Source organism: Arvicola amphibius, chromosome 3, assembly GCF_903992535.2.
Source record: "Arvicola amphibius chromosome 3, mArvAmp1.2, whole genome shotgun sequence".
NCBI lineage: Eukaryota > Metazoa > Chordata > Mammalia > Rodentia > Cricetidae > Arvicola > Arvicola amphibius.
Window position 1 is genome coordinate 123,947,573 of NC_052049.1, and position 19,848 is coordinate 123,967,420.

Sequence of the window (19,848 nt, forward strand, 5' to 3'; positions counted from 1 at the left end):
AATCCCAGTTACCCATCCCTCCCTCTCTTCATGCTCCCCCATTTTTCCCTCACCCCACACCTATGGGCTCTTCAGAGGGTAAGTCCTCCCATGGGGGGGGGGTCAATAAATTCTGTCACATCACCATATTGAGGCAGAATCAAGCCTCCCACATCCCCATGTTTAGGCTAAGCAAGGTATCTCTTCATAGGAAATGGGCTCCAAAAAGCCAGATCATTCATTAGGGATAGTTCCTGGTCTCACTGCCAGTGTCCCCACCAACTGCCCAAGCCCCCATTGTCACCTGCATTCAGGGGGTATAGATGGGTCATGTGCGCATTCCCAATTGTCAGTGTGGTGTTTGTGAGCTTCCACAAGTTCAGGTCAGCTATTTCTGTGTGTTTTCCCATCATGGTATTGACTCCTTTGCTCATTTATTGCTCCTCTCTCTCTTCGACTGGAGTTCTGTCCAGTGGTTAGCCATGGACCTCTGCATCTGCTTCCATCAGTTACTGGATGAGAGTTTCAGGAGATCATATCTATTTCCCATCCCTAGGTGAATCCATGTATATGTCTCTCTTAGGGTCCTCTTTGTTACTTAGCTTCTCTAGGATTGTAGACTGTAGGCTAGTTATCCTTTGCTCTATGCCTAATATCCAATTATGAGTGAATACAAATCATATTTGCCTTTCTGGGACTGGGTTACCTCACTAAAGATTTTTTTTCCATTTCCGTCCATTTATTGGTAACTTTCAAGATGTCATTGTTTTTTTACCACTGTGTAGTACTCCATTGTATAAATGTATCACATTTTCTTTATCTATTCTTCAGTTGAGGGGCATCTAGGTTGTTTCAGGTTCTAGTTATTATGAATAAAGCTGCTATGAACATAGTTGAGCAAATGTTCTTGTGGTATAAGTGTGTCTCCTTTGGGTATAAGCCTAAAAGTAGTATTGCTAGATCCTGAGATAGAATGATTCCCAATTCTTTGAGAAACCTCGATACTGATTTCCAAAACAACTGCACAAGTTTGCCCTCCCCACAGCAATGGAGGAATGTTCCCCTTTCTCTACATCCTCTCCAGCATAAGCTGACATCAGTGTTTTTGATCTGAGCCACTCTGACAGGTGTAAGATGGTATCTCAGAGTTGATTTGATTTGCATTTACCTGATGGATAAGGATGCTGAGCAATTCCTTAAATGTCTTTCAGCCATTTGGGTTTCTTCTGTTGAGAATTCTCTGTTTAGATCAATACCCCATTTTTTGATTGAATTATTTCACATTTTGATGTTTAGTTTCTTGAGTTCTTAGTATATTTTGGAGATCAGCCTTCTGTCAGATGTGGAGTTGGTGAAGATCTTTTTCTATCTGAAGGCTGCTGTTTTGTCTTGTTCACTGTGTCCCTTGCCTTACAGAAGCTTTTGAGTTTCAAGAGGTCCCACTTATTAATTGTTGCTCCAGTGTCTATGCTACTGGTGGTATATTTAGGAAATGGTCTCCTGTGCCAAAACATTCAAGAGTACTTCCTACTTTCTCTTCTATGAGGTTCAATGTGGTGGGTTTATGTTGAGGTCTTTGATCCATTTGGACTTGAGTTTTGTGCATGACAATAGATAGGGATCTATTTGCATTCTTCTACATGTTGAACTCCAGTTATGCCAGCACTAATTGTTGAAGATGATTTCTTTTTTCAATGCATAATTTTAGCTTCTTTGCCAAAAATCAGGTGTTCATAGGTGTGCAGCTTAATATCAGGGTCTTCTATTCAATTCCACTGGTCCACATGTCTTACCAAACTATTTTCATTACTGTAGCTTTATAACAGAGTTTGAAGTCAGGGATGGTGATGCCTCTGGAAGTTTGTTTATTGTACAGGATTGTTTTGGTTATCCTGGGTTTTTTGCTTTTCCATATGAAGTTGAGTACTGCTCTTTCAAGGTTTGTGAAGAATTGTGTTGGGATTTTGATGGGGATTGCATTGAATCTGTAAATTTCTTTTGGTAAAATTGCTATTTTTACTATATTAACCCTACCTATCCTAGAGCACGGGAGATCTTTCCATTTTCTGATATCTGCTTCAATTTCCTTCTTCAAAGACATAAAGTTCTCATCAAACAGGTATTTCACATGTTTGGTTAGAGTTACCCCAAGATATTTTATGTTGTTTGTGGCTTTGTGAATGGTAATGTTTCTCTGATTTCTTTTAAGCCCATTTATCATCCGTATTTAGAAGGGCTACTGATTTTTTTAATTGATCTTGTATCCAGCCACATTACTGACAGTGTTTATCAGCTGTAGGAGTACCCTGGTAGAATTTTTCGAGTAACTTATGTATACTACCATATCATCCACAAATTGCAAAAGTTTGACTTCTTCCCTTCCAATTTGTTTTTTTCTTTTAAAATTGTTTTTCTAAAAAGAAAGCAAACTATCTTTTCTCATTTTGCATATCAATCCAAGTTCCCACTACAACCCCTCATCCCATTCCTTCTACCTACCTCCCCACCCCACTCCCCATCCACTCCTCAGAGAGGGTAAAACACATTGCTTTGGGGAAGGTCCAAGGCCCTCCCTACTATATGAAGCCTGAGCAAGGTATCCATCCTGAGAGAACAGGTTCCAAAAAGGCCAGTACAAGCAATAGGGAATAAATTCTAGTGCCGCTTCCAATGGCCCCATAGTCTGCCCCAGTCATACAACTGTCACCCACATTCAGAGGGACCAGTTTAGACTTACACTGTTTCCTTCCCTGTCCATCTGGAGTTGGTGAGCTCCCATTAGCTCAGTTAAACTGTTTCAGTGGGTATACCCATCATGATCTTGGAGAAAACAAGATATTCCATGACAAAACTAGATTTTAAAATGCCTACCCATAAATCCAGCCCTACAGAAAGTACTAGAAATAAAATCCCAACCCAAGGAAGATAATTGTGCCCACAAAAACACAGGCAACAGATAACTTCCCTTGCAATTTGTATCCCCTTGATCTCCTGTTGTCTTGTTGCTCTAGCTAGGACTTCGAGTACTATATTGAATAATATGGAGAAAGTGGACAGCCATGTTTTGTGCCTGATTTTAGTGGGCACGTTTTGAGTTTCTCTCCATTTAGTTTGATATTGGCTGTCAGCTTGCTGTATATTGCCGATATTATGCTTAGGAACATTCCTTGTATCCTTGATCTCTCCAAGACCTTCATCATGAAGGGGTGTTGGATTTTTTTCCTCATTTTTTTATTAAAAATTTTCATCTCCTCCCCTCCTCCTCCCCCTTCCTTCCCCTCCCTTCCCCCCATATCCCCAATCCCTCCCTCTCCAGGCCAAAGAGCCATCAGGGTTCCCTTCACTATGTTAAGTCCAAGGTCCTCCCAACTCCCCCTAAGTCCAGGAAGGTGAGCAACCAAACTGACAAGGCTCACAGTGAGCCCGTCCATGCTGTAGAGTCCAAGCCCATTGCCGTTGTCCTTGGTTTCTCAGTCCTCCTCCACCGTCAGCGATATTCAGAGAGTCCAGTTTGGTCGCCTGTTCCATCAGTCCCATTCCAACTGGACTTGGCAGTCTCCCGTTAGTTCTGCCCCACCGTCTCAATGGGTGAACGCACCCCTCACGGTCCTGCCAGAACCTGGAAACAACCTAGATGCCCTTTAGTGGAAGAATGGATGAAGAAAGTGTGGAATATATACATATTAGAGTACTACTCGGCGGTAAAAAACAATGACATCTTGAATTTTGCATGCAAATGGATGCAAATAGAAAACACCATCCTGAGTGAGGTAACCCAGGCCCAAAAAGATGAACATGGGATGTACTCACTCATAATTGGTTTCTAGCCATAAATAAAGGACATCGAGCCTATAATTCGTGATCCTAGAGAAGCTAAATAAGAAGGTGAATCCAAAGAAAAACATATAGTTATCCTCCTGGATATTGGAAGTAGACAAGATTGCTGGACAAAAAATGGGAACTTGGGGGTGGGGTGGGATGGGGGGATGGGGATAGAAAAGTGTGAAGTGGAGGATGGGGAGAGCTTGGGAGGAATAGGATGGTTGGGATATAGGAAGGGTGGATATGGGAACAAGGAATTATATATCTTAATTAAGGGAGCCATTCTAGGGTTGGCAGAGACTTGACTCTAGAGGGGTTCCCAGGTGTCCAGGAAGATGCCCCCCACTACTAGTTCCTTGGGCAGCTGAGGAGAGGGAGCCAGAAACGTCCAGATCCTATTGCCATACTCATGAATATCTTGCATATCTCCATAGAACCTTCATCTGGCGTTGGATGGAGAAAATGACAGAGCCCCATATTGGAGCACCGGACTGAGCTCCCAAGGTCCTGATGAGGAGCAAAAGGAGGGAGATCATGAGCAAGGAAATCAGGGGTGTTGGATTTTGTCGATTTTGTTTTTGGAATCAAATGAGATGATCATGTGGTTTTTTTTTCTTCTTTCAGCTTGTTTATATAGTGGACTACATTGACAGATTTTCGTATGTTGAGCCATCCCAGGAATGCATCTCTGTGATGAAGCCTACTTGATAATGGTGGATAATTTTTCTGATGTGTTCCTGAATTTGTTTTGCCAGTATTTTATAGAGTATTTTTGTATCAATGTTCATGAGTGAGATTGGTCTGTAATTCTCTTTGTTGCATCTTTATGTCATTTGTGTTTCAGGGTAACTGTAACCTCATAAAAAGAGCTCAGTAATGTTCCTTCTGTTTCTATTGTGTGGAACAATTTGAGGAGTATTGGTATTAGTGCTTCTCTGAAATTCTGGTAGAATTCTAGGCTGAAACCATCTGGCCCTGGGTTTTTTTTGGGGGGGGGGGTGGGAAACTTTTGATGACTGTTTCTATTTCCTTAGGGGTTGTAGGTCTATTTATCTGGTCTTGATTTAATTTTGGTATGTGGTATTTATCCAGGAAACTGTAGAGTTCCTTTTAATTTTCCAATTTAGTGGGGTACAGATTTTTGAAGTATGACCTGATGAGTCTCTGAACTTCCTCCATGTGTGTTGTTCTGTTCCCATTTTCATTTCTGATTTTGTTAATTCAGCTATTCTCTCTCTGCCTTTTGGTTAGTTTGGATAAAGGTTTGTTTATCTTGTTGATTTTTTTTTTTTGAAGAACCAACTCTTTGTCTCACTGATTCATTGTATTCTTTGTTTCTATTTTATTGATTTCAGCTCTCAATTTGATTATTTCTTGGCATCTACTTCTCCTGGATGAGTTTGCTTCTTTTTGTTCTAGGGCTTTTCAGTGTTCTGTTAATTCATGAGAGTTAGATTGCTCCAGCTTCTTTATATGTGGTATGAACTTTCCTCTTAGCACTACTTTCGTTGTGTTCCATAAGTATAGATATGCTACGCTGTCATTTTCATTGAATTTTAAGAAGTCATTAATTTCTTATTTTAGTTCTTCCTTGACCCAGTGGTGATTCAGTTGAGCACTGTTCAATTTCTATGAGTTTGTAGGTTTTCTGTAATTAGTATTGTTGAATTCTAACTTTAAGCCACAGTGATCTGGTAAGAAGCAGGGGACTATTTCAAATTTTTTGTATCTGTTATGGTTTGTTTTGTTACCTAATATGTGGTCAGTTTTAGAGATGGTTCCATGAGTTGCTGAGAAGAAGGTATATTCTTTTGTGTTTGGATGGAATGTTCTACAGATGTCCATTAAGTCCATTTGAGTCATAAAATCTGTTGGTTCCTTTATTTCTCTGTTAAGTTTCTGTCTGACAAAACCTGTCCAGTGGTGAAAGTGGGGTGCTGAATTCTCTCTCTATTAGTGTGTGGGGCTTGATGTGTAATTTAAGCTTTAGTAATCTTTCTTTTACAAATGTGTGCAGGGAGCCAATTTGCTGGCCGCCATTACAAGATGGCGCTGAGCCCCTGCACCACCAAGTAAACAACTCCATATTAGGCAAGGCTGTAGACGGAACCTCTCGCATGCGCAGTAGTGCACAATAATCTTGGCCAATCCCGTGGCCGGGGGCATCAAAAGATGAGTGAGTAGCCAATCCAGGCATGACCCGTGTCCGCTCTCCCTATATAAGCGGCTGCCATTTAGTGCTCTGGGCCCTTCGTTTCCTGCTCTCCCTTCAACCAAGAGACTCCAGGTGGTCGTTCTTCCCTGCTGGCCAGGGGGGTTCACCGCAACTGGTGCCCAAACCCGGGACGCCGGGACACCCTTCGGTCACCGGGCGAGGGGCCAAGGAGGATTCAGAACTCAACACGCTGGGCGGCGACGTCGGTAAGCAAGTCTCCCAAAATGGATGATTGCTGGAATTGGGCCTGGAGTGTACTGCCTCGTTTTTGTGGTGATGGTGATCTGTGTGCTCCTGTGTTGCTTTTGGTTGCGTTGCCATAAGCCTGGTCAAGAGTGCCTTTGCTGTTGCGACCACGCCTAGTCAGAATCGAAAGTAAGTCCGTCGTAGATAAAACGGCTTTTCTCTGAGGGGGAAGTAAGACCGCTGCAGCTTAAGCGGCTCTCCGGTAGGGTGCCCATGCATAAGACCGCATTATGGGCAACACTCATGGCACTGGTCCTGGTACCATCCACCTGGTTAGTCCCCTGCAGGCACTGCTTAAACAGCGTGGCCTGAAGGTTTCTCGGAGCACTATCAATACGGTCGTGAAGGACATTGATCAGAACGCACCCTGGTTCGCGGTCTCTGGGGATTTCACCTTGCTCTCATGGGAAAAATTAGGACGGGACTTGGAAAAGGCTAAACATGAAGACCAAATAGGCCGTGGCACTATGCCGCTATGGCGACTAGTGAGGAACTGCTTACGAGGGGGTGATAATGCAGATCTTGTTAGGAAAGGTAGAGAGGCATTAATAGCACACCAGGACAGTTTATCAGAATCGGAATCAAAAGGGAGAGACTTGGATAGGCCTAAAAGAAAAAAGGAAAAGGAAAAAGAAAAGGATCCAAAAGTTAAGCCCAGGGAAAAGGGCCAAAGAGAGCCCTTGGGCACAAAAATGGAGGAGAGGAACCGGCTTTATCCGGTTCTTGAGGAGTTCGCCGACCTAGACTTGTCAGAAGATTAGCTGAGTCCTCAGGAAGAGGAGGACTTAGAGGAGGAAGTTGCTATATGTGAGGAGGAGCGGTGTGGGCGGAGACGCCTGCCGCAGGTTTCAGCAGTTGGAGGCGGGGCCAGAGGAGGGCCTAGGCAGCTACTGGGTGAGTCTCCACCCACAGCGCCGCCGCCATCTTATGCGCAGGCAGCAAAGCCTGACAGAGGTTATCATTTCATCAGCAATAACACTTGGGCTCGTTTGGCCTCAGCCTTCCCAGTGTTTGAGGATGCTGATACACATCATAGGTGGTATGAGCCGGTGCCCTATAAATAGCTGAAAGACATAGTGACCGCGGCTAGGGACTCTGGGCCCACCTCAGACTATACCATTGCATTGTTGCGCAGACTCTGTACCCAGGTTTTAACACCCACAGACTGGACAGAGGTTGCTAGGGCATGCCTGTCCTGAGGACAATTCCTGGAATTCAAATCCCTGGCTGCTGACAAGGCACAGGTTCAGGCTCGGCTTAATGCACAAAATGGCCACCCAGATTGGACTGCCGAGATGCTTTTGGGACAAGGGGAGTTTGCTGGAAACGAAGTTGATCATCCTCTTGAGGTGTACCAGCAAATTAGTGATATTTACTTCCGTGCTTGGAAGGTCCTACCCAATAAAGGGGAAGTGGCAGGCAATTTGACTAAGATCGTCCAAGGACCCACAGAGCCATTCGCAGACTTTGTGGCCAGGATGACTGAGGTCTCTGAAAAGATCTTTGGAAATTCAGATGTGACCCTGCCATTTGTGCAACAGATAATTTTTGAACAAAGCACTAAAGAATGTCAGCGAGCCATAGGACCAGTCAGGCATAAAGGACTGGATGATTGGTTGAAGGCTTGTAGGGAAATTGGAGGTCCTTTAACAAATGCAGGCTTAGCAGCGGTGGTGCTTTTGGCCACTAGATCGGCCCGGGATACAAAAAACAAAGGATGCTTTCGATGCGGCCAGATGGGACACTTAAAAAGAAATTGTCCTAATGGCAGCGGACCATCCGAACCGCCTACAAGGCCTGGTCCACGTATGCCAGGCACTTGCCCTTACTGTAAGAAGGGAAAGCATTGGGCCAATGAATGCCGCTCAGTGAAGGACATTAATGGTCAGCCTATCCCACAAGCCTCTAGTTCTGAGACAAAAAACAGGAGTAGGGGCTATGGTAGTGGATAATCAGCCACCGGTGGTATTTAATTTTCAACCCGATGCCCCTCAGACTACAGAATGCTTGGTGGTATTGGAAGTTTTTAAGAAATTTCCTGAGCCCTTTAATTTGTTTTTGGACCCACAATATGTAGTTAATGCGGTGTCCTCTCTCGAGGTGGCTGCTTCCATTCGCCAGTCAAGTCCGGTTTCCAATGTTCTAATACAGATTCAACAACATATACTTCAAAGGAGTAATCCATTCTATATTGGCCATATTAGAGCCCATATCCTACTGCCTGGTTCTATGTCTGAGGCTAATGCAAGGGCTGATCAGGCAACCAGAGCTATGGCCTGAATACAGATTCAACAACATATACTTCAAAGGAGTAATCCATTCTATATTGGCCATATTAGAGCCCATATCCTACTGCCTGGTTCTATGTCTGAGGCTAATGCAAGGGCTGATCAGGCAACCAGAGCTATGGTTGCTGCGGACCCAGTGGAGCTTGCTCGAGAGTTCCACAGGCTCTATCATGTACCCGCTGATACTCTTCGTAGAAAATTTACCCTGTCCAGAAGCAATGCAAGAGATATTGTGAAGGCCTGTTCCTCTTGTGTGACTTTTCTTCACCCTCCCCACACAGGGGTTAACCCTCGGGGCCTGCGCCCGACTGATCTATGGCAGATGGACGTGACTCACGTCCCTGAATTTGAGAGGCTGAAATATTTACACATGTCTGTTGATACCTATTCAGGCATTATCCATGCCACCCCTTTGGCGGGGGAAAAGGTCACCCATGTAAAGACTCATTGCCTGGAAGCTTGGGCAGCTTGGGGCAAACCGCTGCGCTTAAAAACAGACAACGGCCCAGCATATTCCTCCCATGGCTTTCGCTCCTTTTGCACACAGCTTCAAGTTGAACATACTTTTGGCCTACCATATAATCCCAAGGCCAGGGGATCGTTGAAAGGGCTAACAGAAGCCTCAAAGATATTCTAACAAAACCAAAAGGGGGAATAGCAGAAACAGCGTCCCCCAGGGATAGAATTGCTTTGGCACTTTTTACATTTAATTTCTTAATTTATGATGGTCAAGGCCGAACAGCGGCTGATAGACATGCTAACATGACCCCTGAAGATAAGGGAGTGTCTGTTATGTGGAAAGATGTGTTGGATAACAAATGGTATGGACCGGATCCAGTTGTTGCGAGATCCAGGGGAGCTGTTTGTGTTTTCCCAGAGCCAAGAAGTCCCTCATTGGGTGCCGACACGGCTGACAAGGAGCCTGAGACCAACAGCTGAAGATGAGGGCTGCAACAACATGAATGCTGATCCTGGCAATGGCGATGGCCCTGCTGAACACGAGTCCAATGACGTTATGGGCGGTAACGAGGGCCTGGCCCATGCCGATGCCTGTTCATGCTAACTCTTCCATATTGCCCACATTGTTTTCCACCTCCTGCGATCTGGAGGCACCCTGTCTGCCTAACCGGGACGCTAAACAGGAGTTGTTTAATGCTACAAAGATAGCCCTAAATGGGACTATGTGCTTCTCCCTTGAGGAGAAGGGACCCTGCATAAGGCTTTTACGCAAAAACTTGACCAATTGGATGGATCCCCTGATGCAGAGTAAAGTTGGGTTGGGTCCCTGGGCGCAGTATTAGCCCAGGTGACTCAGGGGATCACTTCAGGGTCAGGAGGGCCCAGTAATGCTACATCTATCAATGCTACCACCTTGGCCATGAGAGTGGAGTCCCTGGTACCATTGGGAGGTGCATCCACCCCTAAAAATGCCACTAGTTTTAGGGCATCACCACACTGTGTTCCAGATTTTTCATTTCCACCTATATTTACGGCCTGCCAAGCTAAGACTTGGGAAAAGACACAGGTTGCCTATGGGTTCTCCCTATCCCCATCTATGAGGAGATACCTTTATAACAGTCTAATCAAGATTCTACTATCGGATCAGGATGGTCCTGGTATCAATGGCTGCTCTCTAATGAAGTAGGAGCCACGGCAGACATCTCAGCCCTGGAGACGCTACGATTAACTAGGACTTGGCTCCTTAATGTTTCTGGTAGCATATCAGAGTCATTGGGCCAGGGGAGATGGCTTCGCATTTATCAAGAAGAAGAATTGAGTAATGCCACTCTAGGGGGAGCTGCGGTCTGCGTGACCCCTCCTTTTTCCTTTTTGCTTACTGATTCCACCCCGGACTCCTCGGGTACCTTGGATTGCACAAATGGATCAGTTAATTGCCAGTTGTCTGAATGTTAGAATGGCACCCAAAAGCTGGCTATAATGGTGAAGGTCCCAACCTTCGTACCCCTCCCCACAACACTTTTGCGTGAACGACGTGACTTTGGTATTACTGCAGCCATTGTCACCGCTAGGCAGTGTCAGCGGCGGCTGCCGTCACGGCAGGGATAGCCATGGCTAATCAGGTGCAAACAGCGACCACAATTAACGACGTGGTTTCAAAAACAGCTGATGCATTAGAAACCCAAAATAGAATCAATAATCATATCCTTTCTGGCATAATAGCTGCCAATCAGAGGATAGATTATGTGCAGACCCAGGTGGATGAGTTGACCCGTCTGGTCCAGATCGGATGTGTCTCCTATCAGAAACATGTGTGCATTACTTCTCTTGTCTTTAATAATTCCAGGAATGAGTCACGAAGAATTGGGGAGTATCTGGCAGGGAACTGGTCACGGGAAGCGGAGCTGTTTCTCCAGAATCAATTGTTCCAGATCACTATCCTGAATAACACTCGTGTCCAGCCCATCACCCTTGGACAGTTTTCTGACTGGCTATATTCTGCTTTCTCCTTTTTTAAGGAATGGGTGGGGGTTGGGATATTTCTGGCATGCTATCTGGGAGGATACATGGTCTGCTTGTGGCTGATTTGCCATCTTCAAGCCCAAACAAATAGAGATAAGGTTGCTGTCCTACAGGCCCTAGCCGCTTTGGAGTATGGTTACTCTCCCCAAATATGGTTATCAGTTCTTAAGAACCAGTAGGCATTTGTCCTGCATAGCCTTTGCACCCCTGTAGGGCTTGTTCCCATTGCACCAGGGAAGGTATGCTGAGACAACGCTTGAGGTACTGCCTTTGCACCTCCTAGGGGTTTGTCCCATTGCACAGGAGGAGTACCACGAGCTGGGCCTCCCTTGATCGGCCCCCACATCATGAGGTGGGAGCCAGAATGGGAATAAGACCCCTTGTTGCCTATAAAACAAAAAAGGGGGAACTGCAGGGAGCCGATTTGCTGGCCGCCATTACAAGATGGCACTGAGCCCCTGCACCACCGAGTAAACAACTCCATATTAGGCAAGGCTATAGACGGAACCTCTCGCATGCGCAGTAGTGCGCAATAATCTTGGCCAATCCCGTGGCCAGGGGCATCGAAAGACGAGCGAGTAGCCAATCCAGGCACAACCCGTGTCCGCTCTCCCTATATAAGCGGCTGCCATTTAGTGCTCTGGGCCCTTCGCTTCCTGCTCTCCCTTCAACCAAGAGGCTCCAATAAAGCGTGATTTGAGAAGAATCCTCGACTCGGTGGTCGTTCTTCCCTGCTGGCCAGGGGGGTTCGCCGCAAATGTGGGTACCCTTGTATTTGGGGCATAGATGTCCAGAATTGAGACTGCTACAACTTGATGGATTTTTCCTATAACGAATATGAAATGTCCTCCTTCATCTCTTTTGATGATTTTTAATTTGAAGTTTATTTTGTTAAATATTAGGATAACTATACCAGCTTATTTCTTACGTTCAGAAAATCTTTTACCAACCCTTTACCCTAAGGTAATGTCTGTCTTTGGAAGTGAGCTATCTTTCTTCTATGTAGTAGAAGGAAGGATTCTGTTTTTGTATCCATTCTGCTAGCCTGAGTCCTTTTTTTTCTCTTTTTATTATTATTATTTTTATTACAAATTTTCACCTCCTCCTCCTCCCCCCTTTCCCACTCTCTCCAGTCTAAACAGCAGTCAGAGTTCTCTGCCCTGTGGAAAGTCCAAAGTCCTCCCCCCTCCATCCAGGTCTAGGAAGGTGAGCATCCAAACAGACTAGGTTCCCACAAAGCAAGTACATGGAGTAGAATCAAAACCCATTGCCATTGTCCTTGGCTTCTCATCCCTCCATGTAAACCACGTTCAGAGAGTCCGGTTTGATCACATGCTCCATCAGACCCAATCCAGCTGGCCTTGGTGAGTTCCCATTAGATTGGCCCCACTGTCACAGTGGGTGGGCGCACCCCTTGAGGCCCTGACTTCCTTGCTCATGTTCTCTCTCCTTCTGCTCCTCATTTGGACCTTGGGAGTTCAGTCCAGTGCTCCACTGTTGGTCTCTGTCTCTATCTCCATCCATCGCCAGATGAAGGTTCTATGGTGGTATGCAAGATATTCTTCAGAGTGGCTATAGCATAGGGCCAATTCAGGCGCCCTCTCCTCAGCTGCTCAAGGAACAAGGTAGGGACATCTCCTTGGACACCTGGGAACCCCTCTAGAGTCCAGTCTCTTGCCAACCCTCAAATGGCTCCCTTAATTAAGATATATACTTCCCTGCTCCCATATCCACTCCTCCAGCCTGAGTCCTTTTATAGGTGAATTGAGTCCAATAACATTAAGGAATATTAATGACCAGTGACTGTTCCTGTTATTTTCTTTTGTTGGCGGTGGTGGTGGTATTGTGTGTACATTTCCCTTCTTTGGGATTTGCTGTTGTGGAATTATCTTTTGCCTGTATTTTTGTGGGTGTAACTAACTTTCTTGGGTTGGAGTTTTCCTTCTTATACTTTCTATAGGGCTGGATTAGTTGATAAGCATTATTTAAATCTTGTTTTGTCATGGAATATCTTGTTTTCTCTGTCTACGGTGATTGAAAACTTGCTGGGTACAGCAGTTTGGGCTGGCATCCATGATCTCTTAGTTTCTGCATAATGCCTGTATATCCAGGACCTTCTGGCTTTTGTTTTTTCCATTGAGAAGTTGGATTAATTCTAATAGGCCTGCCTTTACTTGTAACTTGGTCTTTTTCTTTTGCAGCTCTTAATATTCTTTATTTTGTATGTTTAGTATTTTGATTAATAAGTGACAAGGGGACAGGACTTTTTTTGGTTCAGTCTATTTGTTATTCTGTAAGTTTCTTATAGTTTCATAGCCAAGTTCTTCTTTAGGTTGGGGAAGTTTCTTTCTGTGATTTTATTGAATATATTTTCTGTGCCTTTAAGCTGTAGTTCTCCTTCTTTTATCCCTATTATTCTTAGGTTCAGTTTTTCATGGTGTCCCAGATTTCCTGGATATTTTGTATTAAGAATTTGTTTGACTTAACATTTTGTTTAACTGATTAATCTATTGCCTCTATTGTGTCTCCTATGCCTGATATTCTCTCTTCCATCTCTTGTATTCTGTTGGTTATACTTGCATATATAGATCCTGTTTGTTTACCCAGATTTTCCATTTCCAGAATTCCCTCAGTTTGTGTTTTCTGAACTGCCTCTATTTCAATTTTTAAATTTTTTTTTTGCCTTCACTTGTTTGATTGTTTTCTCTTGGCTTTCTTTAAGTGAACTGTTGATTTCTTTCAATATTTTGTTTGTCTTTTTCTTCATTTCTTTAAGAGAGTTATTCATTTCTTCTTTAAGGGCTTCAATCATCTACATAAAGTTACGTTTAAGGTCGTTTTCTTCTTCTTCATTAGGATGCTCAGGTCTTGCTGATGTAGAGCCATTAGTTTCTGATGGTACCTTATTACTTTTTATGTTGCTGAGTGTAGTCTTACCCTGTTGCTCACTCATTTCTTCCTCCAATCAGTACAGAGCTTCATGGGGTCCCTCTTTCTTCAACTGGTATAGCTGGGAGCTAGGTGAGCAGAGCCTCCAGAGATCGCTCTTCTAGATGCAGAGAGGGGGTGGCTAAGGCTCAAGTGGTCAATCCTCTAGGTGCAGGTGCTTCTGAGGCACCTTAGGTCATTGATGAGACCAGGTATCACATGCAGAGAATGATAATGGAGGCTGGCTGGGACAAAGGCGCTCTTTTCCAGAGGAACTTCTTATTGTAGTTTCTGGAAGCTGATGCTGCCACTCATGCTTCCACTCTCTGGCAGGGCCCTGAAATGTTTTTCTAAGCACCATCTTATGTTCCTATTCAAAGCCTATCAGTCCAGTCAGTAGCTCTATAGCTTACTTTCCATGTGATGTAGTTCTTAGATATTTTACCCACTCACTGAGAAAGAAAAAAAAAAAACAACCAAAACCAAAACACAAAACTGATTACTGAAAGAAAATTTAGATAAAATATTATCCAAAAGCCTGAAGATTGGATAAGTTGTTACTAAATCATCTTTCTAAAAGACTATTATAGCCCTACAAATGAAGGACATTCATTTCCATTCAACCTTGCCAACACCTGGTATCTTTTAAAAAAAATTTTATTAAAGGTGGCACACACCTTTAATCCCAGCACTTAGGAGGCAGAGGCAGATGGATCTCTGTGAGTCTGAGGCCAGACTGATCTATAAGGCTAGTTCCAAGACAGCTAGAGCTATTACAAAGAGAAACCCTATCTCAAAAAAAAAAAAGTTATTGGCAAAATAGTACAACACTGTCTTTGTTTTCTTTTTGAACTTGTATGCTTATTACTGTAACTAATAAGAATAACATTATCAATTACCATTTTTATATTTTTTTCCATTTTGATTTTTTTCTTTAGGAGCTTACATATTGGTAACTTTGACTCACTGTTTCTATTGGAAATTGTGTCATTTTCCAAACGATTTAAGAAAGATTATTGCTGCTGCTATTACAATGCATTCTTGCTGCTTTGTAAGTATTCCTTACATTTTATATTTATACATAGGCTTATTTTCTTCCTGTTAAATCAAGGGAGTCAATACTTTCTTCAGGAGTTTCTAATTCTATTTCCAAGTATTTAAAATCTAGCTATATAAATTCTTGTCAGGATATTTTTTAATATATGTATCTTTAATCCTAACCTTTAAACCCCCAAGTCCAGGGTAACTTGAATACTACTCAAAGACTAATGCCATCAACAGGAAATTTAAGGCTGTTTTCCATATTTTGGAGCTGCTTCAGGAGGCAAGAGAAGATGTTTGGTAGCTAGTTAATATAAAGAAAGATGCCCTAGGAGCTGAGGAAATGCCTAGTGGGTAAAGTGTCTGCATGCAAGCATAAAGACCTGAATCAGGATCCCCAATATCCAGGGAAAGAGCCAGTTATAGTGTCATGCATCTATAATATCAGACCAAGAGGAACAGAGACAAGCAGATCTCTGGTGTTTACTGGTCAGTCACTCTAGCTAAACCTGATAAGCTCCAGGTCTGAGGAGAGAACTTTCTCATAAAATATGGTAGAAAGTGATAGAGAAAGACACCCAACACTAACCTCTAGCCTCCACATGTGCACACATATGTGTACATGCATAAATACTTGCATGAAAACAACACACACACTAAATCTTGGACCGCAGCATAACTTGTATTCTGTCCTGCTCTACTGGTAATTTAAGGCAGCTGCCTGAGGAAGCTATTAAACACTAGGATAAACAGTATCACAATAATTTTGAATAATCTATCTATAATAATGAGCTTTGTGATGTATTTCTCTCCTTACATTTCCTGCCCTGTCACCAGTAATTTTTAAGGAATTCATGTAGTTGAAATGTACATGAATGACTTCTCATGAATGAACATGACTTTTTCATTTAAATCAAAGAATCAATGAGTCTTAAGTATTCTTGTGTGCTTTAAGTTCTTTTAGTCTATAAGATGAAATACAATAACTTGAAATGAGGTAAAGAGAATGTTGAACAGCTAAAGTATATTAGTGTATATAAATAGGCTTTCTAGATTTCTAAAATTGTAAAAAAAGGAAATCTTTTCAGAAGCAAGTATATATATAGAGAGAAACAAAAAACAATCAATTTCCTCACTGCCTACCACAATGAGAAAATACACTATACATTTCCCAGAGACTGTTTTACTTCATGTATTCCCTACACTTAAAACAGTTTGATTTGTTATCTTTGTCTTAAATGCCAATGGTCCACCCTCCAAAAAAACCTTACCATACATATATAGCATTAAGTTCCATTTTGTTATACCATTTATATCACAAAATCTATGTGTCATGTGTAGCAATTTAATTTCTGTATGACATAATATGACTAGCACTGTCAAGTGCATTAATAATGAATATTTGTTGCATAACCAAAAGAGTAAAGTACTAGTCAACTATTAGATTGGTACAGATTTTGGATCAACCTGGTGTTAAGTCCACTGTCGATTTCAATGCTTGCTACTGAAACTGGGGTTACTACAAACATGAATACCAGAGTTCATTACCTGCTTTGAGCATCTGTCTTCTCTAACTTTTCCTGAAGTTGAATCCAGTCGATCAATGCTTTGAAATCTCTCACATAGTAATCCAGCATCATTAGCACCTCCTAATTTAAACAACAAAACATTAGTTGTGGTAGGAGAAAAGTTTAGGAAAACTTGTTAAAGTGAATTGTTTTCAGGCCAATAATTTTTTCAGGCTAATAATTTTTATATTTACATTCATTAAAGAAGACATACAGTCTACTTTTTTGTTCTTTTTGAATTGTTGCTCATTTTTCATTGTTAGTAAGGTAATGTAAAGTACTTTAAAGTCTAGAGCAAAATTCAAAAAAAATAGCACCAATATATCTTCTCAAGGCCTTATTAACTAGCAATAATTTTAATACTTTTATTGTACAGTTCCTATTCAGAAAAGTGCACAAATAATGCATGTAAATTGTTAAAAGGAAAAAAAATCACATGAACAACACTAAATATACTGCAAAGACCTTATAAATATCACACATGACAAAGAATACAACACTAACTAAAGGTTCCTCTATGTACCCTCCCAAACCCCACTCCAGCCTTCCTTCAGGGTAAGCAGCACCTCAGTATAATACTTTGGACACATGACAAGAAGAGCCATAACTTCTGATTCCTTAGAAGGGAAAGCCTTCAGTTTTAAACCATTAAATACAATCTGTGCTTGGATTTCTCACACATACCCATGATTAAGTTGAACTTTCCTTCTGTCCTTCCACCTTTACATGAGTTCCAGAAATCGAACTAAGATTGCCAGGCTTGGGCAGCAGAGCAATACCTTCTTAAGGTGACTCACCAGTTAGTATTTTAATTCTAAAAGGTTCCTGTTCAGTATGATTCAGTTGATGTGGGATTCCCCTCTTGTACGCTATAAATGTGTTTTATAACCATTGGTTAATAAAGAAGTTGCTTTGGGGGCTGGAGAGATGGCTCAGAGGTTAAGAGCACTGACTGCTCTTCCAGAGGTCCTGAGTTCAATTCCCAGCAACCACATGGTGGCTCACAGCCATCTATAATGAGATCTGGTGCCCTCTTCTGGCATGCAAGCAAACATGGAAGGATGTTGTATACATAATAAATAAATAAATAAATCTTAAAAAAAAATAAGTTGCTTTGGCCTATAGCAGGGCAGAATATAGTCAGGCTGGAAGAGATAGAGAGTAGCTAGAGTCAAAGAGATGCCATGTAGCTGTTGAAGGAGCCAGATGCTGGAACCTTATCTGGAAAGCCACAGCCTCGTGGCGATATACAGAATAATAGAAATGGGTTAATTTAAGATATAAGAGTTAGCCAGGAATATAGCTAAGCTACTGGCCAAACAGTGTTATAATTATATAATTAATATAGTTTCTGTATGATTATTTTGATCTAGTTGGCTGGGAACAAAAGAGAAGTCTCTAATTACACTCAGTCTCCATCCCATATTTATAATTTTTATTATTCACATTTTTACAACTAAATTCTACTACAATCTTCTTTAACAAATAAATTATTATGAAATATTCTCCTGAACTTCTCTGTTCAGCAGCACTCTGTATTTTCTGGGTCAAGCCCCTATAACTGCTTAATTCAAAATACTCCTTTATTACTATAAGCTTTCTGAAGATTTCCTACAATTCATCTAGACTCTGTCTTCAATGGGAGAACTGGTCTGAATTACCCATTCCATCCTTCTAGAGAATTTGATGTAAACAGACCTGTCAGAAATGTTCAAAAACAGACACTTAAAAAAAAACAAATTTTTACAAAGAAAATAATATAGAGCAAATAGGCAGCTGTATATAAAGAAACAGCATCAAAGAACTAAAAGTGAAAGAAAAAATTTATCTTCATTTCTATTAATACTTTTATTTTTCTTATTAATGAATTTCACAGATAAGTTTTTTCAAAATAAAAAATTCAACATTGTTTTCTATTATAAATACTTCTGTGTCTTTTCAAAAAAATTTTTTAAATCATTATTCTAGGTTTATGAGTGCTTTGCCTACATGAATGTTTTGCATCACATGTGTGACTGGTTCTCACAGAGGCCAAAAGAGGGCATCAGATCTCTCGGAACCAGAGTTACAGACAGTTATGAGTCACCATATAGGTTCTGGGAATTGAACTCAGGTCCTCTGGAAGAACAGTTAGTGTTCTTAATTATTGATTCACCTCTACTGCCTCTACCTGTGTATTCTTATGTATTAAAACTAAATTATGAATGAGAAGAACAAGAGAAATTAAAACTATTTTGTTACTATAAAGGACTCACTATAAACTAAAATATTACTTGAAAATAGAAGTATTATATATGTGTGTATGTGTTACAAATTCTACCCACTAAAAACCAAGAAAATAAATAAAACAGTCAAAATACTAAGAAAATGAAATAATGAAAAAAATTTAGTTAAAAGAATAAAACATGAGAGCAAAGACACAATGGAAGACCCTCAAGATTCCTGAACTCTTTCACCCTGGGTATGCACAACAAGGTACAGTAGGGAGCACTTCTGGGATTCAGAGAAATATTTGAGACAAAGCACTACCCTAACCATTATGCTTGCTGCAAGGTCCAGACAGCCAACCTCAACCTGAAAGAGGACCAAGTGGAGATATGACTCATCAGGCACCGGCACACCCACTCAGGAACCCACCAACACACACACACACACACACACACACAAACATTTAAATTTTAACCAATGAAACTACAAGAAGAAATAGATCAGTTTGCTACAATTTTTGTAGAGTTCAACAACTACTAGAAATATACAGACCACAGAGGTAGTAAACCAGTTAAGTTCAAAGGTGAACCCCACAATGTCAACACTCAAATGCAGAATAACTGACATTTGAAGAGCATTTTACCAATGTCAGAATAAACATTCTTTGAGAACTCACATGGAATATTCATCAAGATAAACCACATTCTGACAAAAAATAAAAGAAATAATACAATGTTTACTCTTAGAAAAAAATGGATTTAACTATAAATATGTGAAAAAAATCAATGCTTAGAATTAAATAAAATCCATGTCTATTACCATTTTAAAATATTCATACTCTCCAAAGCAAAATGCACATTCAATGCAATCATTTGTTAAAAAAATCTTGCATTTTTCACAGAAATAGTTCCATAGCTGTATAATTCATATAGAGTAAAACAAAAAGATTTAAAATGGTGCTTTGATCTTAAGAGGAAAAATAACTGAAGACAGCATACTTTCTATTTGAAATTATTTACAAAAAAATTAATAATCAAACAAGTACAGTACAAACATAAATCAGACATATACA

At 41.4% G+C, this 19,848-nt stretch overlaps 1 protein-coding gene across 2 annotated transcripts in view; it reads right to left on the reverse strand.

Moving 5' to 3' along the window:
• Positions 1-19,848, reverse strand: part of Scaper (S-phase cyclin A associated protein in the ER) — a 378,485-nt gene that overhangs the window by 316,508 nt on the left and 42,129 nt on the right. For both annotated transcript variants that reach the window (XM_038323850.2, XM_038323851.2), the window contains exon 6: positions 16,549-16,649. In XM_038323850.2, coding sequence (XP_038179778.1) covers positions 16,549-16,649 — 101 coding nt within the window. The remainder of the gene's footprint in view (positions 1-16,548; positions 16,650-19,848) is intronic.